Consider the following 25,780-nt stretch of genomic DNA (forward strand, 5'->3'; position numbering starts at 1 on the left):
TATCACGAGTGAATTTCTGAACCGACAATAATGATTTAGTAAGCTTGGGTACCAATAAAATATCAGAGATTTTAAGATGTTTGATATGAGATTGACCAAGATGAGAAATTTGCAAACCTTGCCCATTTCCAAATTGAACCGTATCATTGCCCGGGTAAGGGTGCATTTGTTGTAGTTGACTTGGCTGAGCCGTCATGTGATTGGTGGCACCCGTGTCCGGATACCAGGGTTGCGGCGGCCCACTGAATGGGTCTACAGGGTTGTGCCATGCCATATAAGCCTGAGCATTGGGTTGCGATTGACGTGTTGCAAATCCTTTTGGCCTCTTGCATTTATCCGCCCAATGATCAAGATCACCACAGTTAAAACATTTGCCGCTTCTCCTCTTTTTCGTTTTGGATTTTGCATTCGTGGAAGAGGAGACAGATGACACATTTGCTTCATGCGAACTCAATTGTGATGCCGAAAGTGTGAAAGCAGATTTTTTTGTGGAGTTAATCATCCCTTCAACGGTTTTCAACTTGCTCAACAATTGATAGTAATCAATATGGATCCCCTTCTGAGTCACTAAATTCTGAATGCATGATTTGAAAGGATCCCCAACATTCTTGTAAAGTAATGACGATAGAAGATGCATGGGATATGGATTGCCAGATGCAGCCAGATCATCAAGTATAGCTTTAAGTTTTTGCATATATTCACCAATCGGTAACTCATTTTGTTCAAACTCATGTAACTGAATGCTTAATTGGAACTGTTTATCATCAGTAATGACGCCATACGCGTTTTCAAGTGCAACCCAGATGTCATGTGAATAATGAAAGCAGGTAATAATTTCATAAACTTCCTCTGTAATTTAATGTAATAGCAGGGACATCACAGCATTTTCTAATTCATCCCACACAGTGTAGGCTGGATTGAGTATAACATCATTGTTGTTTGACAGAAAACCTCCCCTAGATAGAAATTTGGGTGGTGGTGGTGTATTGCTTGTGATGTGGTCAAAATAGTGATGATGTTTGAGGGTAGACACAATGGCCATCCTCCATGCTTTATAATTATTTGGTGTTAGTTTTATGTGAGTCTGTGTATGCATGGATTGAGGACGGGGTTGATTAACAGACTCACTGCTCGGTGTGGAATAGGTTTGGTAATTGGAGGTACCAATGTGATTTGAGGGGCGGGTTAGAGGTGGATGCACATAGAATTGATCATTAGATTGAGTGCAAAAGGTAGAGGGCAATTGAGAACTATGATAGGACGGGGGAGGTCCAAAGCCAGGCCTTGTAACGGGTTGCGAAAAATTACCTGGAGGATGAAACAATGGTGGAGATGGCTGCTGTACAGTAACCCGCGGTATCTGTTCTTGCTGCCGCGGCCGAGGAAAACTTCCTCCATCATGATTTTCGAACAGGTACGTGGAGGTAACTATCGATATTGGTGCGGCGGTGAACGGAGAGTCGAACCTCCAGCCAGACGACGGCTGAAGCGACGATGCAGACGCCGTATCCACGGTGTATTCCGTGGCAAAGCTTCGGTTAGAGTTCGACCGAGCTGCTGCTGTAACTGGTGGCGGAGTAACGAAGCTCGCGGCTTCTCCTGTTTCCGCAATTGACATGATCGCGGCCGGGGATACCACCGTATGCTGATTATTTGCCGATAGTGGTTCTGAATCGGACAGAACAATCGACGACATCGGTTGAGACAGTGATGTCGATTGATTAAGGGAATTAAACGGGATTGATGCGGAAGCCGAGCCAGGCGGAGTGGAACCGTTTCCTGCTCGTGATACCATGTTGAATGTGTTTCGGATTGAGAGAGAGAGAGAGAGCCGAAATACTTAGAGAGGGAGAGATGATTGAATGATTTCCCTTAATTAGGGTTCGTATTAATCTCGTGTATTTATATTACAGACATATAAATCTATAGTAATTAGGTTTCTGCTAAACCCTAATTAGTTGTATAGTTTAGATACAACTCTAAGACCTAATTCTAGATAGACTAGAATCTTATCTCTGCACACTTAATAGACTTGTGAATAGACTACAATTCTATTTAGTGAGCAGATAATTATCTGTAGAGATAATACTGATATTATCTCTAACAGTTATATCATTGCTTTTGGAGACGTACAATTTGTATTCAAATATTTATTTTATTTGGCTTGTGGGTAGAAAAAAATAAATCTAAATTTACCTTTTTATATTTATGAGAAACTGTAAATATATTTTTAGTGTTAAAATTTTATTGTTATTATTTTTATAAGGGTTAATTACAAAAATGGGTCAAATGGAAGACCATTTACATATTTAACCCATTTACTCAACCTACTACATATCTAGACTGATTTTGTGTGACTTTCCCATAATACCCTCAATATTTACACGCGTATGTCTTCCTCCCGTCTGACTTCGCAGAGGTTAGCATAATGCGAACCCTGCGAAGCTAAATATGCGAAGCCTGCGAAATCTGCGAAGCTAATGTTTGGTTTAGTTGATGATTTTAGTTAGCATATGCGAAGTCTGCGAAGCTAATGTTTGGTTTAGTTGATGATTTTAGTTAGCATATGCGAAGCTAATGTTTGGTTTAGTTGATGATTTTAATTAGCATAAGCGAAGCTTGCGAAACTAATGTTTGGTTTAGTTGATGATTTTAGTTAGCATATGCGAAGTCTGTATGTGTTTTTAACAAAATTCGCTAAGTGGTATATAACAAAAAATGGCAAACAACAACAGATTCTAACATTATTTAACAACAAAATCAGAACATAAATGAATTAGGCATTTTCTCTGCGTTTCCCAATCTTCCGCCTCACGGAACGAGGTTGCTGTTCGCTCTAAAATCGCCATCTTTCTTCCCTTTTCTCTGTTGTTCGCCTTCTTCCTCGTCTTTTCTCTCACTGTTCACATTCTTCTACCGTCTGTTCGCATTCTTCCTCTTCTTTGCTCTCGCTGTTCACCTTTTTCTACCGCCGTTCACATTCTCTCACCGTTGTTCGCCCTAAAATCACCCACCTTCTCTCACCGTCGTTCGGCCTAAAATCGTCCTCTCGTTTTTTCTCTACCGCCGTTCGCTTCCCTTTTCTCTCACCGGAGTAGGAGTTTTGAAGAACGTCGTCAAACAACAACGGATTTTGCAGGTTAGATCCTTGTGGAAGGAGGAGGAGCCATTTTTGGTGAAGAGAAAACCGTAAGGAAGATGAAGAGGAAGATGAAGATGAAAGATTGGGGGTATTATGGGAAAGTCACACAAAACAGTCTAGATATGTAATAGGTTGAGTAAATGGATTAAATATGTAAATGGGCTTCCCATTTGACCTAGTTTTGTAATTTTCCCTTTTTATAATAATATATGAAGTAATTTTGGGTTGAAGTAGGAGAACTCATAAAATCTAGTGGTGGAGGGAGAGGGGTATTTTTTTAATGTATAAGTTGAAAATTGAGTTATGTATATTTAAGGCAGTAAACGAGCCGAGCCGAGCCGAGCTTTGGTCTGTTCAAGCTCTGTTCGCTATTAAATTAACGAGCTCGAGCCCGAGCCGAGCTTGCTATAAAATTAACGAGTCGAGCTCGAGCCGAGTTTTGGATTGCTCAACGAGCTTGAGCCGAGCTTCGAGCCCAAAATCCTCTTTAGACTTTGTTCATTAAGAAAATTATCTAACCATGAATTGTTTGTGAGTAAATCGTTAATTATATTTGTGAAGTTTGCTCGCAAATAACTCTTTAATTGTGTACATAAACAAGCTAACAAGCAAAGTTCGTGAATAAATAAATAAGATGCTTACAAATAGTTCGCCTATTACTTACTTATTATGTTTGTGAACGAACTCATCTAATAGCAAATACAATAATATTAAGTTTAGATATTTGTGAACTAACACAAAACTATATAGTTTTCTACAAAACTAAAATTTGTTCATAAATGTTCTAATCGAGCCTGCTCACGAGCTTTCGAGCCGAGCTTTGGCATGTTCAAGCTCGGTTCGTTTACGAACCGAGCCAGTAAATCATGTTCACGAACGGTTCGTTTACAAATCGAACCGAGTCGAGCCGAGCGGAGCTTTTATCGAACCGATCACCGAGCCGTTCATGAGCGGCTCTGCTCATTTACAGCCCTATGTATATTAGCTGTAAGTAAATGCATTAACTTGTAAATAAGAACAGAATGAGACACATAGTGGATTAAACTATATTTTAGTAGCAAATATTGGATTTGGCTTTTGTTAACTACTCTACTGACTCTACTTTACTGTAATTTAGCTTGAAGAAAAATACCAGGCGGCAGCAGCAGTGCATCTTGGTTTTGGCATCTCGGTCGGCTCCACATTTCAGAGAAATTTAAATAACCAAGAAATATATTTTATAACTTTTAATTATTTTAATTTTATAACATTAACCTTTTACTTGTCAGATTAATTAGTTATAAAAATAGTCTAATTCAATTAAAAAAAAAGTGCCACTCATATTTTATATATATTTGAAATTATATTTTTTTAAAGATTTTTTTTCTATTGACACATTATACATATAAAATAATAACATTTTAAACAGTTAGAATGTAAATTTTGAACAGAAATTAAATAGTAATATTTGTTAACCGGATTAAGTTTAAAATTGATTTTTAGACTAATCAAGAATTTAAGCTTTATTTCTTGACATAAAAAATGACTGAACTTTATGTTGCTATAATATTAATGTACAAATCATCCATTACAAAAATAATGAAATAATGAGATTAGAATAAGAGTAGAGACTATGCTTATTTTGTATTTAAAATAAGCATTTGATCGGATGATACTGATAAAAAAAGTAGTCAAAATTATCTAAATAATCATTCCATTTTTTTTAATACAACGGAGGGCTAAGAAGCCACAAAACAGAACCACGACAACCGAAATAAAGAAAACTAGACATGGTTGACAACTCTAGGCCATGATATATCCATGGCATCCTGCCAAGAGGCTCGCCCAAGAAGGACAGTTAGGAAGCAAGTGAAGGCCTTTGGGCTCCGAGAGGGCCTTATTAGCAAGCTTGTCGGCAGTCATGTTCGCTTCTCTATAGATGTGGGCAAACTGGACTTTCCACTCTTTGTTGATGAGGTCAATGCAAGCCCCAAAAAGATTAGAGCACAAACCATTATTAGTATCCCTATTCTTCATCCAGTTAATGGCCGTCATAGAGTCACTCTCAACAATCAAATGTTTAATCCCCATCTCCCATGGTAACTCGAGACCTTTAAGGATAGCCCACATCTCAGAGTGGATGGGCAGGCAGTTCCCAATGTTGAACGTGAATCCCGCCTTCCAGGTACCATACTCCATTACGTTATTATTAATATTAATTTGCACATTAAGATTACAATAATGAAGTTTAATTATTTTTTATGTCAATAAATGAAATCTAGGTGCCATTAATGTCATTAATGTATTTTATGAAATTCCTTTAAGTATCAAAAAAAGGAGAAATTATACTATAGGTTGAGGTTGAAAGGATCTAATTGACGTAGCTACCAATAAGATATTTCCTAATAATAAGCAGAAGGAAGAGGGGATAAATATACCCTCATTGAAGACTAGTTCTAATCTGCAATTATAGGCCCGGGCCGTCACCATATTTTCATATATCCATACATACCTCACTTTTCTACTTGATTCCATTTTACCAATTTTCTTTCAGTTAATCTTCCTTCACTTCAATCATGAGTTTGGTTGCTAAGTTGATGATTTATGCACTCCCTTTTTCAACACTTGCTTTATTCCCACTTATCTTACCCCTTTATTTTGGTTTCAAACTCCTAAGGCGTATTAAATCTACTCTTTTCACTGAAAACTTACATGCTAAGGTCGTACTTATCACTGGCGCATCTTCTGGCATTGGCGAGCATTTAGCTTATGAATATGGGAAGAGAGGGGCACGTCTAGCGCTTGCTGCCAGAAGAGAGGATCGTCTTCAAGCTGTAGCAGAGAAAGCTAAGAAGCTGGGTTCTCCAGATGTTGCTGTCTTTCGCGCAGATGTTTCCAATCCTCAAGATTGCAAAACTTTGGTTGATCAAACCGTCCTCCATTTTGGCCAATGTAAATCAAAACATCTATCATTGAGAAATTCTATTATGGACCGGTTTATCTTTCCACTCAGATGATGTCATATCACCAGTTAGAATAACGTGATATTATCTTAGTGGAAAGCACTCATTGCTATTATTTTCCTTTATAAAACCTAACTACTTTTTATTCATCTTTTGAAACAGTGGACCATCTAGTTAATAACGCTGGAATCCTCCGAACCGCAACGTTCCAAGGCTGCGATGATGTTTCTAATTTTGCCCCCATCATGGTAATTATATATATTAATGGCTAAAATTATTTCTTCAATATTAACGGTTCATACTAAATCATGCATCTGGGTAATTAATTATTTGTGTAAATATATATAGGATACAAATTTCTGGGGTTCAGTACATTGTACTCACTCGGCTATACCACATTTAAGGAAAAGCAAAGGCAAAATTGTGGTGATTTCGTCAATTGCTAGTTGGCTACCAACCCCAAAATTGAGCTTCTACAATGTATATATGGATATTCTAATTTCTCTATAATATATTATATTGTGAGTAATTTTATTTTTTATATATTATAATTGTTGATTTGATTTGCAATGAGTTCAGGCAAGCAAGGCAGCCTTGACAACCTTTTTCGAGACTTTGAGGGTTGAGTTTGGTTCTGAAATCGGAATAACAATTGTCACTCCTGGGGCTATTCATTCTGAAATGACTTCAAACGAGTTTCTTTCCGAGGTAATTACTTTGTAACCCCTAAATTACAATTTTTTTTATTATACGACCAACACACCACATCAGGTGATCTAATTTTCGTTAAGAACTAACGGATTGATCGATTATGTTTTGGGTAGTTTGGGCTTGATAGAACGGGAGTTGAATCGACAGAAGTGTGTGCAAAGGCAATTGTGGAGAGTGCATGCCGTGGAGATAGGTCTTTGATAGTGCCATCACATGATATAGTAAGCTTTATTCTTAAGATTGTTTCTCCAGAATTGTTAGAATGGTTGTTGCGTTACCATATTCTTCAGAAGAAATCGACCACTACGAAAAAGGAAGCCTAGGAAGAGAACAACTTCCAACATACATGTGTGTGCGTCCATGATGTCAGATGGTGGTTGAGTTGTGATTATTTTTCAACATGTTACCAAATAATAAGAGCATAAGTAATTGTATTTGTTTACTGATTAATATATGATGTCTTATATATAAACTGTAAATACTTGGTATGATTTAAATTGTTATTATTTCTTTTGTATGTTTGTGTCACAGTTGAATTCAAGTTAGTTATGAATTCAAGTGAATCAACAAATAAGAAGTTATCATTAATTTCTAAAGAAAACGTCTCTTTTCTCAGTTGAATAAACTGTAAGGCTCCGTTTGGTACGTTGTAATGAGCGTCGTAATGGAATGATCATTACGATTGAGGTTCATTACCATGTTTGGTTAGTCATATCATTTTTTTCGTAATGGAATCACAAATACATATTTCAATTTTTCTTTCCAAATTTATGTAATGATCATTACAAACAAAATAAGTAAGAATCTTCATTACGATTGGTCCTTGTATTTTTTATTACTAATAGCAAAATAAAAACATGAAAACATATATAAAAACCAAAAAAATACGAAAACGAGAAAAAATGCAAAAAAATGAAAACGGAAAACGATACAAAATGTGAAAAACACGAAAAAAGGAAAAGGAGAAAAAACACAAAAATGAGAAAATAAGAAAAACAGAAAAGAGAAAATGAGAAAAAACGGAAAATCTGAAAAATGAAAAAAAAAGAAAAACATGAAAACAAAAAAAGTAAACGGAAACATGCGAAAAATGAAAAAACCAAAAATGAGAAACACACAAAAAAAAACACATGAAAACGGGAAAAGGCGAAAACCATGAAAATGGTAAAAAATGTGAAAAACATGAAAAAAGGAAAAGGAGAAAAAACACAAATAAGAAAAACAGAAAAGAGAAAAAATGAGAAAAACAACAAAAACAGGAAAACCCCGAAAAATGAAAAAAAAAAACAGGAAAAACATGAAAATAAAAAGAAAAAAGTAAACGAAAAAATGTGAAAAATGAAAAAAAAAAACGAGAAACATGCAAAAAAACACTTGAAAATTGCATTTAACTAATATAAACATACGTATTGTAACGATAAGTTCATTTTATCAATTTTATTAAAATTTCCCAACCAAACATGATAATGGAATCATTATTCCATTCCATTCCATTACACATTTGATTACATTACATTGCATTACAATGTACCAAACGGACGCTAATAATATTTATTTTGTATGTTTTGGATAAAATGAGTACAAGGGTATAAATTCAGTGAGTTAGAGACTATAGAAGCGGTGGGTAGGGACCCTGGTGAGGTCAAATGTTTATGCTTTTGGTTCATTCGGTTCATTTTCTCTCTCCATGGACATGGCCGTTCCTGACCTTTTAGAGGTCCGGGGCGAGATGATAAATTTGGGCTCCCTATATATACATTTTACTTTTTTTTTTTTTTTTAAAAAATGGAGGTTGAATGATTTTTTTTATTACAAGGAATAAGGTACTAATTTAGTCATATGGTTATTAGGAGAGAGCAATAAGCACTCATACATAAAATAATGCAATTTTAAGCCTAACGTTTATCAATTTGTACATTTTCAAGTTTAATTGACGAAAATGAGGTCTTTTATGTGTAATTTCTTGTTCTATCCTAACTTCAACCTCCACCGTTCTAGTCACTCAATATGGAAATAACTCATTTTTAATCAACTAGGTTTGAAATTGCACCAACTCGTAAACGTTATGTTTAAGATTACAATATTTTCTATATGGAAGCTAAATTAGTAGTGCAGAGTATACTAATTAGAATTATTTATGTACTAAAATAACAAGTATATATGTCATGTAAAATTGCAAGAAATAAATAAGTATATTATTTTTTATATTGAATATATATATATATATATATATATATAGACATTTTTTTTTTGGAAATGAATTGACATTTAAATTTTAGAAAAAAATGAAATTGGATAACAATAATAATGAGGAAAAAAATTAAATGGTTATTTTTTTATTCAATATATAAATTGATAATTTAGATTTAAGAAAATATGGAAATTATAATAACAATTCATTACAGAAAATAAATGGAAAAAATATATTTGATAGTGATAAAATAAGATGAGGGGAGGAAAAAATATTTGAAAGTAATTAAAAAATAGGAAGAAAGATGTTCAAATCCTCAATCTCAATAAATGGAAAAAATATATATTTTATAGTGATAAAATAAAATGATGAAGGAAAAATATATTTGAAAGTAATTAAAAAATGAGGAGAATGAGGTTCGAACCCTCAACCCTCATACCATCTGAACCAATTAATTCTAATGTTTAATATTCATCTCTGTGTTTATATATATACTATAAAAATATTTTATAAATACATCATAAAAATATTTTTTTTGGGCCCCTTATCGTTATGGGCCCTGGACGGGCGCCCCGCATTTCATAGCCCAGGGCCGGCCCTGTCCATGGAATGGAATAGAAATTTAATTTAACATCCATAACTAATATTTTATTTAATTCTAAAATTACGTCTTTTATATTTATCGATAGTCTATTTTACATTTCGTGTGAAAAATGATAAAAATGGAAAAAAAATACAAAAAAAGAAGTAAAAATACGAATAAGAGAGGAGTACGCATACAAGGGGCTAAGTCGAAGCCAGACTAAAACCCTACGTAACGCCGAGATTTTCCCGAGTTTCGACCATCCAACTTCTACCGAAGAGATCTATCCTTTTTAAACCTCAAGCATTCCATCAATTCGTCTGTCGGTATTCCATCTCGAAAAGACTCCCTGAGATTAAACCTTGCTTCACAAACGACCCACATAAAATTAACTCTTGAACCCAAAATGTCTATAGAAGTTTCACTCTACGAAGACATCTGTCTCCTTTTCTAAAGGCGTGATGTCCGACTCTCCTAGTCCCTAGTGAACTAGGATGAATCGCTTTGACAACTGACTCAATCTTGTCTCCCTTTCCAAAGGCGGGATGTCCGACTCTCCTAGTCCCTAGTGAACTAGGATGAATCGCTTTGACAACTGACTCAATCCTGTCTCCCTTTCCAAAGGCGGGATGTCCGACTCTCCTAGTCCCTAGTGAACTAGGATGAATCCCTTTGACAAGGTATAATTATTTTGTAGTATAGCATATAAGGACTAATAAAGTATGATTCAACCTTTTTTCTTTTAACCTAACTTCTTTAAAATTAATAATGTGATGAATGAGTATTTTTAATCCAAAAGATGTTCTTTCTTCTTCTTTTTGAAATAGCAGGTGTATTCCATAAGTCTAAATTCTCATGCTCATCATAAACTTTGATGTGCCAACTATTCATTCTTGTTTTGTCAAGATATATCCATCCCAATTTCAATTTGTCTACTTCATTTTTCTAACTTAAAAAAAAAGAAACAAACTAATTTCAATATATAATACTGTTGAATATATAAAATACAGATTATTCGGCACTTGTTTAAGGGCTCTGTATCTGAATTTTCATTCGGTCTTAAGTTGTGGGGTTTGAGAGATCCAGAAGAGTCTTGCTAGGAGCTTCAATGGCAGGCTCATCAGGTCCAGAAAGATAAAACACCCGATAACACCACTCCACAATATCAGGTGCAAAAGCCTTCCATGTCATGAAGCTACTGAACCATTGTGGCTCTATCAGGTACTTATCTCCCCTGCAAGCACTCCTTACTATAGATTTTGCACACTCACTTGCTGTTACAACTGGGACAATACTCAATTCAACCTACTCAATTCAATTTAACAAATTTATATATGTAATCTAGCACAGCGCCATAAATACAATAAGATCATATAAGGCTTACGTACATCTCTCAAGTCTTGATCCACATCCATTCTGCCGTCTGGTAACTGAACTTTGCATTTGGACATTTCAGATTCAACGAATCCAGGGATTGCTATTAAAACATGAACATTAGACCCTAATTCCACCCTTAATGTCTCGAAAAATATCATCATCGCTGCTTTGCTTGCCTGCATTTCGTTTTATTAACTAACCACTTCAATATATATAACTTGTAAAATCAAGCCACTTCCAAATTCACATAACGTACATTGTAGACACTCATTCTTGGCAACGGCAAGGCAGAGGAAGCAACTGCTACCATCTTTCCTCTGCTCTCTCGTAGATATGGAACTGCATAATAGCTTGTATAAACTGATCCCCAAAAATTTGTATCCTGCATTCAATATCAATTCAAAGCTAAGTTCAGAAGCCTGACATCTATAAATAGTTGAGATTAGATTAAATTTCACCATTATAGTCCTTAAATTGGTGACATCAGTTGCTTCTTCGAACAAGGAGATTAAACCAATCCCAGCATTATTAACAAGATGATCCACTGCACCAGAAATGAAATTTATGAAAAACAAAATTACTAATTGGGGAAACATGAAATCAATCTCAAACAAAGTAACTAACATCTGCCAAAATGAGAAATGGTTTCCTGAATGATTCGACTGCAATCATTAGGGTTTTGAACATCAGCAAGGATAACGAGGACATCAGGAGAGCCCAATTCTTGTGCTACATAAGCAACTTCTCTTAGTGATTTCTCTCTGCGTGCTACAAGGGCTAAACATGCGCCCTTTCTTGCATATTCATATGCAAGATGCTACAACAAACAAAGAGAGAATTAAGCTCAAGTAGTCCTTTTAATTCAGTGTACAAAATTGAGAAATGTTGGAAGTACCTCTCCTATACCAGAAGATGCACCAGTGATAAGGACAACTTTGAATGAAACATCTTCGATGAAAATGGAGTGGAAAAGCGAGAGAAAAGACTTGAAACGATTATAAGGAGACAAGAAATGGGCAAGGGAGAAGAGGGTGATGGGAGGGGCCACTAAATTGAGGAAAGTATGAATGAGATCCATGTTTGTCTTTGAGGAAGCAGAATCAAACTGAATGATCAAAGGGAAAGCTTGAGAAAGGGAGAGGATAGGTGGAACCTTGCATGCCTTTCACATGACACGTATAGTACCTCGCCCAATTCAACCATTTCTCGCATTAACTTATACCTAACCCAACAATTATTACCTCTCTTAATTCGTCTTACATGGGCTAGAAAATTTATTGAACACTTGACATAGGAAATTCACACGTTATCTAAATTTTAATAAAATTGATACATTTTATTATATCGAACAAATATGATAAAGGCTTAATATATAAATAACTGCCTGAATTTGTCTAAATGTTGCAACTGCCTCCCTGAACTTTCAATTGTAACAACTTATCCCTTAAACTTGTTCAATTGTAAAATATAACCCCTCAAATTTATCCAATTGTAAAACAAAACCTCAAATTGCTGACATGGACTGCAATTGAAGAAACACATGAAATACAAAAGCTGCAACGCTCGTGGAGTGTGATAATCAGATTTTTGACGTGATACGAATCCGGAAAAACGTTTTTACGGTTGCTTTAAGTACAGGGTAAAAAAAATTCCCAATTTGAGGTTATGTTTTACAATTGGACAAGTTTAAGGGGTAAGTTGTTACAATTGAAAGTTGGAGGGGGCAGTTGCAATATTTAGATAAGTTCAGGGGGTTATTTATGTATTAGGCCTATGATAAATAATGAACGGATTTGTTAATGGCTTGAAAAACCGAATGGGTTGAACTACCACATTACTTCTATCTGACAATTTCATCCACGATAGTGCTTCCCGAATCGTTATTGACTCTACTATAACTGCTTCAGTACAAACTATAATCTTGTTATTTAAATATTCCTGCATCCACATTGCAGTACAGGGAATCCAGTGGAGGCTTCTACCACTTATAAAAAACGAGGTCGAAAGCATAAGGAGGTTTCGAGTGGGACTTTTGTACAGACTGCCATTCCTGGAAACTGTGACTATTTGGGCTGGTTGTAGCCGATCCGAACTTGACTAGTTCGATAAACGTTGTGTGAACCGGAGTTGAACCGACGACCGAAGGTCGAACCGGGAATAGGTGCAACTCCGGTTTAGTGGAATTAAGTTAACTCCATTGCCCCAAAATAATTTTAAAAGCCCAAATAACTTATTACTCATATTCATTATATCTCATTCCACTAAATAGAAATGAGTTTTAAATTAAGGGTAATTAATATATTAGTCCCTGTATTTTCAAAAACACATAATAAAGTCCTCAATCTTTTTCTCAATGAACCGTTTAGTCCCTAACGTTTTTCTCGGTGAACTGTTTAGTCCATACCGTTAGACTCTCATGAAGATTTTGTTAGTCAATTTGGATTTGCGTTCTTCTTTTCCTTTATTTTCCTTTCCTTTAAACTCTAATGCATTTGAAATCAACTTTGAGTGCTCTTCTTCTTGATTTTCTTCTTAATCGTTCAAATTCGCAAGCATTGGATCTGTTCTTTTTCTTGTTCTCCATACAAATAGCTTCTTCTTCTAAATTGGATTTCCTCTTCTAAAGTTTGAAGGTAAATAATAAAGGGTAATTTAGTCATTTTCGAAGTCATAAACGGTAAAAAATCTAACAAACAGACGGAATGACTAAACAGTTCACTGAGAAAAAGGTTAGGGACCTTACCATGTGTTTTTAAAAATACAAGGACTAAACAGTGTGTTTTGTCAAAATATAAGGACTAACAAATTAATTACCCTTAAATTAATTATATATAAATATTATTTATTTATTTATTACGTTATCTGTCTGAACCACCCGATCCGACCAAGTGACCCAATTATAAATCTGATTTAATATCCGGTCCGATTCTGATAACATTGTTTTGGATATGAGTTTTACACAACCCTTAAGTTTGGGGTCTAAAGGGCTTTGATATGTTCCAACAACGGTCACATATGGGCTTGCATTATGAAAGGGGCAGAGCTCTTGTGCCAAGGACTAGTTACCCTTTGAATACATGTTTACGCAACACTTACGCTTGAAGTCTAAAAGGCTCGGTAGCAGTCATAGGGCTTGCTTAGGGAAAATGGTCCGAGATGGGCGTAAGACTCGCTTTTAGTTGAAAATTTAGATATGGGAAGCACGTTTAGCCTTTGATGCTCTACTCGGTAATCCATCAATTCGAGATCACCAAGTATGTTTCATCATACTGGATGTTGGGGTTTAGTGTCCTATAGACAATTGTTCTAGGATATGAACTAAATGTAAATGAAGTGTTCTTTATATCATTTGTTTTAATAAGATATGGTTTCATAACTATATAAAGGCAACCTCCTTTAAGAACTAAATAAGTCTAATAAAAGGAAATCCCTAAGTTTGTTTAAAGTGATTATAAGGTGTTCATACAAGCATGAAGTGAGACACAACTTTATAATAAACTAATAAACTTAAAATCACCCCAAGTCAAGTAATATGTTTAGAAATAGGATTGACATATCACTGCTGAGACTTGCATGTAACAATGTCTTCTGTCGAGACAGAGAGCTGATCTCACAAGCTTCAGATATGCAGATATCTGGACAGTTGCATGGATCCAATGAAAGAGAGTTCATTAGGATTGGGGACCCGACTTGAGATAACATGATGGGTAGATTTATCATTGTCACATGTTCATCTCATTGGTATTAATAGGTATAAGTAATCCTAAGACTCAAAGGAATGTTAATTAGTGATTCTGGATTATAGAATGTGATGTTTTGATCCTGTTGTAACACGATCCATAACAGAGATGACTCTGGGGTGTGAACGGCAGACGTTGGGTATCACAGGAAGTAATTGCAGGATAGTTATACATTGGATTGAGCATTTGTCACTCCCGATAAATGGGAGATACGTCCAAGGATCGCTTGTGGAAGACTTGACTCTAAATCTTTGCAAGGTGATAGCTTAAGACTTGAAATGCAGATTTCACTTAACCTATCTAGTTGGAGTTAACTCGGCCTGTACAAGTAAAACGAACGTCTCGCTATATGTGACTTGACATTATCCATAGTCATAAGATTCAGTTCAAGGATGTAGTTGATGAATGATCGAATTATACTGTAACTAATACGGAAAGGTCAACGACAGAATCAACCTGTCTTCTTATAGCTCTAGGGGAATGTTTCGGATCTGCCAATCACATTTCGCGTACTCATTCCGTTATGCAAAGATTAAATATAATTCTTAGAAAAATAATTTAATGGTTGCATACGGCTATAAGCAATAAGAACCTAATGGGTCACACATAAGACTTGGAGCCCAAAAGAGAAACAGATATTAATTAATTGATGGAAGCCCAACTGAGTCCACTAAGGTCCAGTACATAAGGGGGGCGATTTTATGTATATAAAATACATAAATAATTAATTTGATTTTTTAACAATTCTAATTAGATTATGATTGTGAATTAAATTAATTAAATGATAAATAAGTTATGAGGTTTAATGAGATTAAATTGCTTCTATTATTATCCTGTCAGGTTATTATTATTATCTTTATATTTAGATATAATTATAGATAATAACTAATAAGAATTTTATTCCGAATTAAATTCTTATTCAGTAACCTAATTCCATCTAACTAGGGTTTAGATACAAGAGAGTATATATACCCTCCTTATAGTAGAATTCGGCCAAAACCCTAGCCAACTGGAGAGAGAGAATTTCGACCCCCTTGTTGAGGACGAGATCATCTACCGCTTCCTTCCGTTTTGCAATTGATTATTAATCTCTTTCTCTTTATCCTTGATCTTGTGTTGATTTATTAGAGGCAATCTACTTTGGTTGCTTTCATACGGTTGAGTTCTAATCATATTTTGAATTATGTTTTAATCTTGTGCTCGGGAACTCGAAGTAAGAGTTGTGGGCACTACGATTGCAACGGTAGATAGTTCATCGAAAGGTATTTACTTCTATCCATCTTTATATGAAATAACGATTAACAGATCTTGGGTTAATGGAAAAAGATTAAAATTTTATATTTCTGCTGCCAAACGATAGCATATTTTCCTTCAGTGGTATCAGAGCCTGCGTTAAATCCGTTATTTCATATATGAAAATTAAAAGGATTTTTAATCAGATTGAATAAATATTTATAGTTAGATTAATTAACGAAACCGTTTTGATTAATTAATTCTAAAGATAAATAAGTTTTAATTAAAATAGATTATGCATATGTTCCGGATGATATTTTGGTTGATAATCATTATAATAAAACTATTGGTTTGATAGTTAGATTGATAAAAGTTAGTTTTGTTAATTCTAAAGATAAAACAAAATCTTCAATAGATTTTTCTTATTTTCTGAAAATCTTTTTGAAACCGTTTTGAAATTTATATATATATATATATATATATATATATTTGTTATATTTTAAAAAAAAATTGGAACAACAGTCCGGGTTGCGCCGCGAGGCAGCAACCCAAACTGCTGTTCGCGGTTGCTGCCTCGCGGCAGCAACCGTGTGCGGCTGGACGTCGCTGCTGCCAGACGGCGCGACGCCACTGTCTCGGGCCTCCCCTTTTTGTGGACCCGACACGAGCCCACTCCTATTTGTTTTAAAATTGTTTTAAAATAAAATTGAGTTTTAAATATATATATATATATGTTTCAGAAATTACTAATAGTTTTCTGTTTTTGATTATCGGATAAAAGAATTTATTAAAAGTTTGTTTTACCTATTTGTAAATCAAAAGTATTAAATGAATTAAATCAAAATAACAGGGATATGCATAGATAAGGTTTCATATAGTTGTATTAATCTAATGTGATTAAATATAGAAGATACGAAACTGATAGAATTAAAATTGGATGAAAGTTAATTTGATAAGTTAATGCGATTAACCTAAATATTACATAAATATTTTATGTAATCAACCAATTAAATTTATTTAATTGAGTCTATGTATGTTTGGAGTTATGGACATATTTGGACCCTCTATTTAGTCTTTTGGTATTTTTGAAATAGGGCCTGCGAGTCCTGCCTATCTACTATCTATTGTAATTTCTCCTCTCATCTAATTCCCTTCAAGATAATTGAAGTTTTCTTTAGTAGTATAAAAATTAATATGTAATTTCAAGGCGCCATGGAGAAGACGGAGGACCTAAAGAGAAATATGTAATAGTTAGTATTTCCCTAGGTTTGGCCTTTTATTCCGTTTCTGGCTCAACGGAATAATTTAGATAATATGTCCATAAAACCAATGTATGTGTCTGATGTATGCTAAAGCAAATCAAGACTAGGTTAGATTATGAGACTTAAAATAAAAATCTCTCACTAATTAAAAGTTAAGTAAATAAGCAAGTTATTAAAATCGGTTGCCCCTCCCTAATATTATAATTCAGCCGGCAGTACTGGGGCCTTTGGGTTGTTGAGTAAACTCAAGCTCGAGGTCTTATGGTAACACCTGAATTATTGAAAAATCGTTTTTCATGAATATGAGGTAATACTTAAATTAGATTATGATAATTGGATGGGTAAACTCACACTACAACAAATCATTATTTACGCACGAATCATGCCACGGGAATTCAAAATTCGTGGCATATTTTCATTTAGCCACGAAAAAAAGAGATCATACTAGAAACTTAACATTTATGCCACAAGTATTTCTTTTCCGTGACAAACATACATCTATGCCACGAATTTTTTCACGGTTAAATTTTTTATTGTGCTAAATCTATAAATTTACCACGTGGAAAGAAAATTACATCCTGCTCTATAGTAAAGTTTTTTTTATGGTCCCTATGTAGCAAAGTTGAGTAGCGGGAAACCAAAAATTTCTTTTGCCAAAAAGTAACATATTAATTTCAATTTTTTTTTTTTAATGTTGGGAGCCAAAAGAAAATTGGTTTACCCCTACAGGCATCGCCCCTTAAAGACTAATCGCCACTCTCCCTACCGAACTGCCCGACCCTAACCCTGCTAGCAAATCACGTCGGCCTGCGAGGACCGCCTTATTTTCCAGCATCGTGCAATTCCTGGTAAGTCATTCTTATTGTTGGGCGCTCCCTTCACCGACTCACCCCCTTTATTCTCCTTCCTAGCTTCTTTTACTGTTCTTAGGTCACTCACTGGATTAGAGGGGGACTGCTCTGTTAGCGCCGTGCAATCCAAAAATCTAAAGATAGCCTGTCTAAAACCGCCTAACCTCTTAGAAAAGAAGATAAAAACCAAATCAGATAGGCGCTGGGACTGTATGGCTTAACAAGAGGTTCGTCGCTCCTCTTTTTTGTTGGGACCTTTCTTAATCAAAGCAGTTATTCACGAATTACTAATAGAAAATCTGTGACATTTAGCTTGTAATATGCCATATAGTAGGCGAACTGGTTATTCCCTCTTTTTAGGGTACAAGTTTCCTCTAGGAAAAGAGCAAAAAGCTACCAACACATCAGGTCTCTTGTCTTTCTTTAACCTTGGTTTCTAGGAACTTAGCTCGTTGCTCTACTTTATTTCCCTCGGAAAATCTCTTTCAACTTTTATTTTAGATCCAATGGAAGCAGCTTTTCCACAAGCAGAGTCAGAACCTGAGGAGGAGAAGGTTCAATTATCCATTCAAGAGAAAGAAGGATAGCTGATATGCAATATTCAGTTTGAAATTCCTTGTATCGAGAATTTGAATTTTTTGCAGGTGCTACCTTCTGCATCTCAGAGATGAAACTTGTTGCAAACCTTGTTTGTTAATGTAGCTTTGGAGGTTGATGACCACTTAGATATGTTTTAAGTCTGTGAAGTGGTTTTTTCTTTGTTTTCCTATTGCTAGTCATTGTTTGGATTAATGGTATAACATTAGGATCCAGATTCTTCCAAAAAAATTAGTAATGTCGTATGTGGGTTTCAAAAGTGCAAATGGTAGATGCCGGCGCTGCCCCTAGAAACATATAGACCTAAAAAGATTAGCCCCCCCTTAAAAAAGTTGCAGACAGCATCAGCCATGGCTGCTGCTGTGTATTCCTTCTCGACAAAGAAGGAAACCTAATCTCCTTCTCTGTCGAGAAGGAGATGGCCTAGGTGCCCAGGCCATGGGCTGGGCAATTTTTTTTAAATTAGGCCCTTAACCAAAACGACGTCGTTTTGGTAAGGGCCTAATTTAAAAAAAAGTAAAATATGTTATATAGCTAAGCCGCAACTTTCCTTCTCTTCTCCTTTTCTTTTTATCACAATTATTTTTCTAATCCTTTTTTTCCTATTATTTTGTTCTCCTTCCCGTTTTATTTTCTTCTTCTCATTCTCTCTTCTTATTATAAGATTTATTGTAGTTTAAATTAATTTAGAAGTTTTGTTTGATGTGTTTAAATACAGAGGATTTTAATTTAAGAGTTTTTTTGCTTGAGATTTTAATTTAGGGGTTTTAATGTACGAAATTTTGGTTTGGAGATTTAATTTAGCTAGTATTGTTTCAATATTTTAGAGTAATTGAATTGGTTTAAAATGTATGTTTTGAGGCTAAAATGGTACAAAAAAAAAACAAACTTTTAAGGTACTAGGAGCTGAAAAAAATTTGCCAGCCTTTACAGGCTGGATTTACCGTCAACCATAAGCCTAAATTAGCCCCCAGGAACGAATTCCTGGATCCGCCACTGCCATTGACTAACCTTGAACTATAAATACATAAATGCCTTTTCAGTTATTTAGCTTTCATCTTATTGAGTTTTAGTGTGAGATTATGGGCTATGAAGGCTCCTTTATGAGCTAGTCTATCATGCATTAATAAAGTATTTTTTTAGAAGTTCTTATACCAGATGTTTGTTGCCTAATTAAAGTAATTGATAGAAGTCCTTTCTATTTGTTTATTTCATGCATGTGTATGGTTCTTTCAATTGTTCAATTTTAAGTTATCCTATATGCTTTTCATTTGTTATTTTAAGTTATCCTATATGCTTTTCATTTTAGGTTATCCTATATGCTTTTCTTTCAATTGTTCAATTTTAAGTTATCCTATACGCTTTTCATTTGTTATCCTATATACTTATGAATATAATTACATTTTTCATCTTTCTTGTTCTCTCTTCCTATATTTACTTTCCTGATGTGATAATATTTGGTTGATCAGTGAGGGTACTGATTATGAAATTTTGTTATCTTCAAATGAGCATTGTGTTGATTTCGTATCAAATGCCACCTTTCTCGGATATGATTGCTTATCAGTTTTAATTGATTTTTTTTGTTCATAATTTGTGCACTTGTTAATTGAGTTATAAAACTATGTAGTTGGGTTTGTGGCTTGTAACTTTTCAAACCTTTGTGCTTGTTCATTTTCTTAGGTACTAATTAGTCCAATTCTCTAGCAGGTCCCTTTGTCCCATATTTCTGATGCTGTTTATAGAGCATCAATAGATTGGATTAGTCAACAACCCATTGAGGCACTCAGTTCATTTGTTCTATGGCCAATAGACTGCTTTTTTGCAGACTTACAGGCCAGCAAGCTAAACCTGAGAATGCGAAAAAGGTTGCACAACATGTATTATCAAAATCTCAGGTAACTGCATTCAAAACTGTTGATCTTCTTTTCCTTTATTTATTAAGATCATGTGCCTGTGATCTTAGTTTTGGTGGATGATTGATTGGTATAATTGTGAGTTTGCGCATTTAACATGGACCAATTTCTTCTTGATTGAATTTGGTGAATGTGTTGTCCGTGTAGGCTATATCACTTTAGTCGAACAACGGACTTCTACCATAACATAATATATTATTGAAAAATTGTTTCTCGGAAAGGATAAACTTGGACATGGGATAACAAAGATATGACAGAAGGCCAACAGTGGTAGTTTGCAGTTCTCTTACATGAAATATAAATAAGTGATTTGCATTCTCAATTTGTACCATTAAGCAGATTCATATTTTCTTTTGACATAATCTTTCAAGAATGAGGATATGAACTGATAGACCGACATTTACTAGTTTCAAATTAATGATGTTGAAAAGCCATTTCGATAAATTTAGTAAATGTTGAGCTTGGGGGTTAAATTGGATTAGGAGACTATCCTAAATAAAAATGACCTAGCATTTTATAGAACTTAGGCTTCTATATTATAAGTTAATAACTCTTACTTCTCTTTTGAAAAGGATGTGGCTTTAATGGCACTGCTTTAATAGTTGTAACTGCTTATGCTCGTATTCACATGTACCCATACATTAACAAAGATGACTGTTTTTATAAAGACCTCTAACTTTAGAATTTTTCTTTTGTGTTTTAGAAGAAGTGAAGAAATTTTAGGGAGCACACGGTGAGGAAGTCTCTTAGGCCATACTCTTGAGAGGTGAGCCAGCGAAGAGGATAGATAAGCTAAAGAGAGGTTAGCTAGCAGTCTAACCCAGTTGCTTCCCTGTTAGTCGCTTCCTTAATTTCTAGTCTGTGATAACCAATACGCCATTTCGTGCTCTTCCTACGGCCAATCAACTAATAAGAAAAGTAAAGGAACTCAGGCAAGCATTATTACAACTCAATGAAGAAAATGGCCAGAGTGAGAATTCTTGTATGGAATCAGTGCCCAACCGTAAACATTCTTCGAGTGGCAACAAAATTTCTTCTGGGAAAGTTATTAGAACTAAATCAGGGTGCTCACATCTTATTGCTGTCTCTCTCTCTATCACTCTGTTCTCATACAATGATATTTATGCTTGCAGTTATGAGCATTCAACTAGAAGAGAATCTGTTCTCGAATGCTTTATGCAATCATAATCAAATCTAGCCAAAGTTCTCTAGACAAACATGCACATGTACTATTTATCCGCTTGGTGCATTGTTTGGTTAATGATAGTGATAGCAAAATTCGTTCAATGACAGGTATAGTTATAAAACTTCTGATAGAACGTGTCAGTTTGCATTTAAAGAAGTCCATGCTTGACTTTTGCTTATCTTGGTACATTGATGAGAAGCGTCGAGTGCAAAGTACTGGTGCGCAGGTAAAAGTTCCGAAACATGCAACATGTCATATTTTGTAAATGCATGAAATACGAGCAGCTAGAATTTCTGTGCTTTTGTGTTTACTGATTTATGATATAGTCCATGTTTTCTGTGTCTTGAAGTTATAAAATGATGTGATAATAATTAAAATTTTGTTATTATCTCCTTGTGTTCTGTTTTCTTAACGGAATTTTTGTGTACAGGCCATGAGTTTGCTGGTTGAGGCCATGAATAAAAAATTTAAAAACCAGTCAACACTATATTGCCAGCAAGCAAAACCATTTTGCAAGTGGTTGCCGATGTTGCCACTAATAGGAAGTCTCTAGATATTTCTGATGCTTATTTCATAATTTTCTTGTCAAATTAATTAAATTCTCCTCTTACATGTTTTTTCTTGTTCTTGTGGCAGAGCTTACGCTATTAGGATTTGTTTCGTTGCTTTTAACAGCATGACAAGGTCCAATTTCAAACATTTCTCAATTTTCCTTTTTTCCCTTACATTTCACCAATATTTTTTAATTTTCCTTTTATCGTTACAGCTCGTGGATTCATTTTGTTTAAGATGTTTGTAAGTTGAGAAATAAGCTTTCACGTATCTAGTAAGTAATTATTTTTCTGATGTTCTCCAATAATTCTGCTTCTTAGTTTGTGCATGACCACAAAATTCCCTTGTCTTTGTGTCTATCAGTAATGATTGGTAATGGGCGAATGATAACATAATATCAGTGGCTCTAGTAATGATTGGCCACAAAACTTATCTATGAATAAGCAACTTCCCATTTTGCTAGTTCATATGCTACTGCATTTGCTTCTCTATTCTCATATTTAAAATAAACTACAAGAAAAGATTGGGACATAGTTTTGATGGTTTGGGCAACTACATCCTTATAGTTATCATAATTGACATTTATGGTGTCAACTGCCGCCTTGCAATCAGACGTCACCAGCAAACAGAGAAAACAACACTTTTTGGCGAAGTGAATATCTTTCAATATAGCTATGAGTTCGGTGTGTATTACATACCAGCAGGTTCAAGCTCCAGACATCAAGCTCCAGTTGATTTTCGATGAAGGATGCATCACAGTTGATTTTCATCGTCTGTTCCTCACAGTACTTTAAAGACTTGCACCGATTTCTAGCTTTTGGTCTTTATTTAATAATTGATGTTAGAATGATTGATTTTTAATTAATAAAAACTTATTTTTCCGTTAAGAATGGTTAAAATTTTAGACTTTGCTTATTGTTTATACTTTTGTTGTTATTGATTTTCACATAGCTTCCTTCAATCCAAAAGTTCATAATAATATAATAATAATAAAACAAATTAAAAATTAATTAAAAAAATTACTCAAATTTGATAAAGTTTGTCACGATTATTCTCGTGGCTTGGTAAGATTTTTAGCCACGAATAAGCTCGTGGCTTAGAAAAGGAGGTTGAGAGATTTGTTCTATTTAAATGGGGTTGATTGCCACATGTATTTTACTTTTGCCACGGTTTTAACTGTGGCAAAGAAATATGCTTAGCCACGAATTTTCTCGTGGCATGAAAACTAATTTATGCCACAACCCTTATTTTCCCGTGGCAACTTTCTAGCCACGCTCACTTGCGCCACGGGAGTATCAAACTTGAATTTCTGTGGCTAAACAGTATAGCCACAGAAATGTTATACTTGTGCCATGATTTTAACCGTGGCACAAGTGATGATTTGTTGTAGTGTCATGTTATCATAAACTGATGGGCAATATGGTTGGGATTAATATGAATAGCATATTAGTTACTAATGTGGTTAGTAACCCAATAACCTAGGAATCACATTAAAGATGTGATTGATTGCATGAATCTACCTAACAAATGAGACTAGCTTGTTGAGTAAACTCAAGGTGAAATCTCAAGAGTTAGGATCCTAGCTCACTAAAGGATTTGTGAAATTCTTCGAATTAATATGGAGGGCTATTAATTTGGCAAAATAGTGGGAGCAATTTAAAATAAATTAAAAGACCTATAATTTTAGATTGATGTACTTTAAAGCAAATGAATAACATATGTTTACTCTTTCTCACTCTCAGGTTAAATTAAAACACTCATAAAATCATGACTAAAACTAATATGCAAAATATACTTACCGATAACAAGTTGAACGGTTCAAACTTCACCGACTGGTATCGCAACCTCAAAATCGTTTTGAAGTTCGATAAAATAGGGTATGTACTTGATACATTGATACCCCCTACCCCGGCTTGTGATGCTCCCATCGAAGAGATCAATGCTTACCAGAAGTATATGGCTGATGACGATCACGCGGGATGCATCATACTTGCATCAATGACACCAGAATTGAAAAGGCAACATGAGCAGATGGATGCCTATTCCATGGTCGCGCACCTGAAAGAGTTGTTTGGGAATCAAACTCGGTGTGAACGCTACGAGATAACGAAATAGTTATATAGATGCAAGATGCAGGAGGGCACATCTGTAATGACACATTGTGTCAAGATGATTGGCCTTATTACCAAGTTTTCTAGTATTGGAGATGCGATGGATCATGAACTAAGTGTAGACTTACTTCTTCAATCCCTCCCCAAGAGTTATTCACAGTTCATCATGAACTACCAGGTGAATGGCTTCCAAACCTCTCTTGAAGAGCTTGCAAATATGCTCGAGACAGTCGAGCCCAATATGAAAGAAAACGAGGGAATACCGGCCCTTGCTGTTGAAGGATCAAAGAAGAGGAAAGGGAACACTCCCAATCCTAACTATCCTAAGAAAGGCAAGGGGGCCACGCTCACCGAAACAAATGGGATGGAAGTGAAGAAGCCCAAAGGAGAGTGCCACTTTTGTGATGAAGACGGGCATTGGAAAAGAAATTGTTTGGTGTACCTAGCTACCCTCAAGAAGGGAAAAGCCGGGACTTCAACATCTGGTATGTTTTATATTGAAATAAATACAATTTCACAATCTGAATCTTGGGTATTAGATACCGGATGTGGATCTCATATTTGTATGAATATTCAGGGACTCAGACGGACTAAAGAATTGAAGAAAAGAAGCATAAACTTGCGAGTGGGAAATGGAGCAAGAGTTGCCGCCCTCGCTGTTGGAGATTATGCTTTGAGTTTGCCCTCTGGGCTTGTAATATAACTAAGGAACTGTTTGTATGTTCCAGAAATGTCAAGAAACATTATTTCTATTAGCCGTCTTGTTGACGACGGTTTTCATATTTCAATAAAAGACAAACATTGCGAGTTTTATAGAGATGAGATTTTCTATTTTTCAGGAATATCACAAAATGGGATTTATGTGCTAGATGACAAAATTTCTGTATTCGCGATTGATACCAAAAGACATAAGCTAGATAATTCGACTTACTTGTGGCATTGTCGTTTAGGCCATATAAACAAAAGATGCATGCTTAAGCTACATCAAGATGGGCTTATAAATTCAATTGATTCTGAATCATTGGAAACATGCGAAGCATGTTTAAAAGGTAAAATGATAAAGACACCCTTTAGCAATAAAGGTGAGCGTGTATCAGACACTCTAGGATTAATACATTCGGATGTATACGGTCCTATGTCAGTCCAAGCAAGAGGAGGATTCAGATACTTCATAAGCTTCATAGACGACCATACCAGATATGGTTATGTTTACTTGATGAAGCACAAATCCGAAGCTTTTGAGAAATTCAAATGCTTCAAGAATGAAGTAGAAAATCAATTAGGAAAGAAAATAAAGATACTTCGATCCGATCGAGGTGGTGAATATCTTTCGGATGATTTCCTGAATTATCTAACTGAATGTGGGATATGCTCACAATGGACACCTCC

General features: G+C 35.1%; 3 protein-coding genes across 9 annotated transcripts; 2 read left to right on the top strand and 1 right to left on the bottom strand.

Annotated features, from left to right (window-relative positions):
• The first annotated feature begins 5,603 nt into the window (after positions 1-5,603).
• Positions 5,604-7,187, top strand: LOC136230437 (11-beta-hydroxysteroid dehydrogenase A-like). The gene is made up of 5 exons (XM_066019531.1): positions 5,604-6,073; positions 6,247-6,332; positions 6,433-6,564; positions 6,664-6,792; positions 6,909-7,187. The coding sequence occupies exons 1-5, from the start codon at positions 5,698-5,700 to the stop codon at positions 7,116-7,118; spliced, it is 933 nt and encodes a 310-aa protein (XP_065875603.1). The 5' UTR covers positions 5,604-5,697; the 3' UTR covers positions 7,119-7,187.
• A 3,332-nt stretch (positions 7,188-10,519) lies between these two features.
• Positions 10,520-12,104, bottom strand: LOC136230514 (11-beta-hydroxysteroid dehydrogenase A-like). The gene is made up of 6 exons (XM_066019626.1): positions 11,842-12,104; positions 11,571-11,763; positions 11,405-11,490; positions 11,203-11,328; positions 10,958-11,122; positions 10,520-10,874 (listed from the first exon to the last, which is right to left on the bottom strand). Exons 1-6 carry the CDS (start codon positions 12,022-12,024, stop codon positions 10,629-10,631), a joined length of 999 nt encoding a protein of 332 aa, XP_065875698.1. The 5' UTR covers positions 12,025-12,104; the 3' UTR covers positions 10,520-10,628.
• A 5,790-nt stretch (positions 12,105-17,894) lies between these two features.
• On the top strand, positions 17,895-23,097 carry LOC136228057 (uncharacterized). Of its 7 annotated transcripts, XM_066016887.1 has the most exons (6): positions 17,895-18,259; positions 20,337-20,524; positions 21,246-21,606; positions 21,836-21,954; positions 22,159-22,273; positions 22,365-23,097. In XM_066016887.1, the coding sequence occupies exons 3-6, from the start codon at positions 21,495-21,497 to the stop codon at positions 22,406-22,408; spliced, it is 390 nt and encodes a 129-aa protein (XP_065872959.1). In that variant the 5' UTR covers positions 17,895-18,259; positions 20,337-20,524; positions 21,246-21,494; the 3' UTR covers positions 22,409-23,097. The 7 variants fall into 7 exon arrangements, 1 of the variants encoding a protein (XP_065872959.1); XR_010688405.1 differs by having other exon boundaries at positions 21,246-21,344; positions 22,159-23,097; XR_010688402.1 differs by having other exon boundaries at positions 17,895-18,029; positions 18,112-18,259; positions 21,246-21,954; positions 22,159-23,097.
• Positions 23,098-25,780: the final 2,683 nt, after the last annotated feature.

Source organism: Euphorbia lathyris, chromosome 1 (genome assembly GCF_963576675.1).
Source record: "Euphorbia lathyris chromosome 1, ddEupLath1.1, whole genome shotgun sequence".
Classification (NCBI taxonomy): Eukaryota; Viridiplantae; Streptophyta; class Magnoliopsida; order Malpighiales; family Euphorbiaceae; genus Euphorbia; species Euphorbia lathyris.

Coding starts and splice junctions, on each gene's coding strand:
- LOC136230437 (XM_066019531.1), top strand. CDS start 5,698: ATGAGTTTGGTTGCTAAGTTGATGATTTATGCACTCCCTTTTTCAACA. Junction 6,333..6,432: donor CTAATTTTGCCCCCATCATG/GTAATTATATAT, acceptor AAATATATATAG/GATACAAATTTCTGGGGTTC. Junction 6,793..6,908: donor CAAACGAGTTTCTTTCCGAG/GTAATTACTTTG, acceptor TGTTTTGGGTAG/TTTGGGCTTGATAGAACGGG.
- LOC136230514 (XM_066019626.1), bottom strand. CDS start 12,024: ATGGATCTCATTCATACTTTCCTCAATTTAGTGGCCCCTCCCATCACC. Junction 11,329..11,404: donor CCAATTTAAGGACTATAATG/GTGAAATTTAAT, acceptor TATTGAATGCAG/GATACAAATTTTTGGGGATC. Junction 11,123..11,202: donor CAAGAATGAGTGTCTACAAT/GTACGTTATGTG, acceptor AACGAAATGCAG/GCAAGCAAAGCAGCGATGAT.
- LOC136228057 (XM_066016887.1), top strand. CDS start 21,495: ATGAAGAAAATGGCCAGAGTGAGAATTCTTGTATGGAATCAGTGCCCA. Junction 21,607..21,835: donor GTTATTAGAACTAAATCAGG/GTGCTCACATCT, acceptor GTTCAATGACAG/GTATAGTTATAAAACTTCTG. Junction 21,955..22,158: donor TGCAAAGTACTGGTGCGCAG/GTAAAAGTTCCG, acceptor TTTTGTGTACAG/GCCATGAGTTTGCTGGTTGA.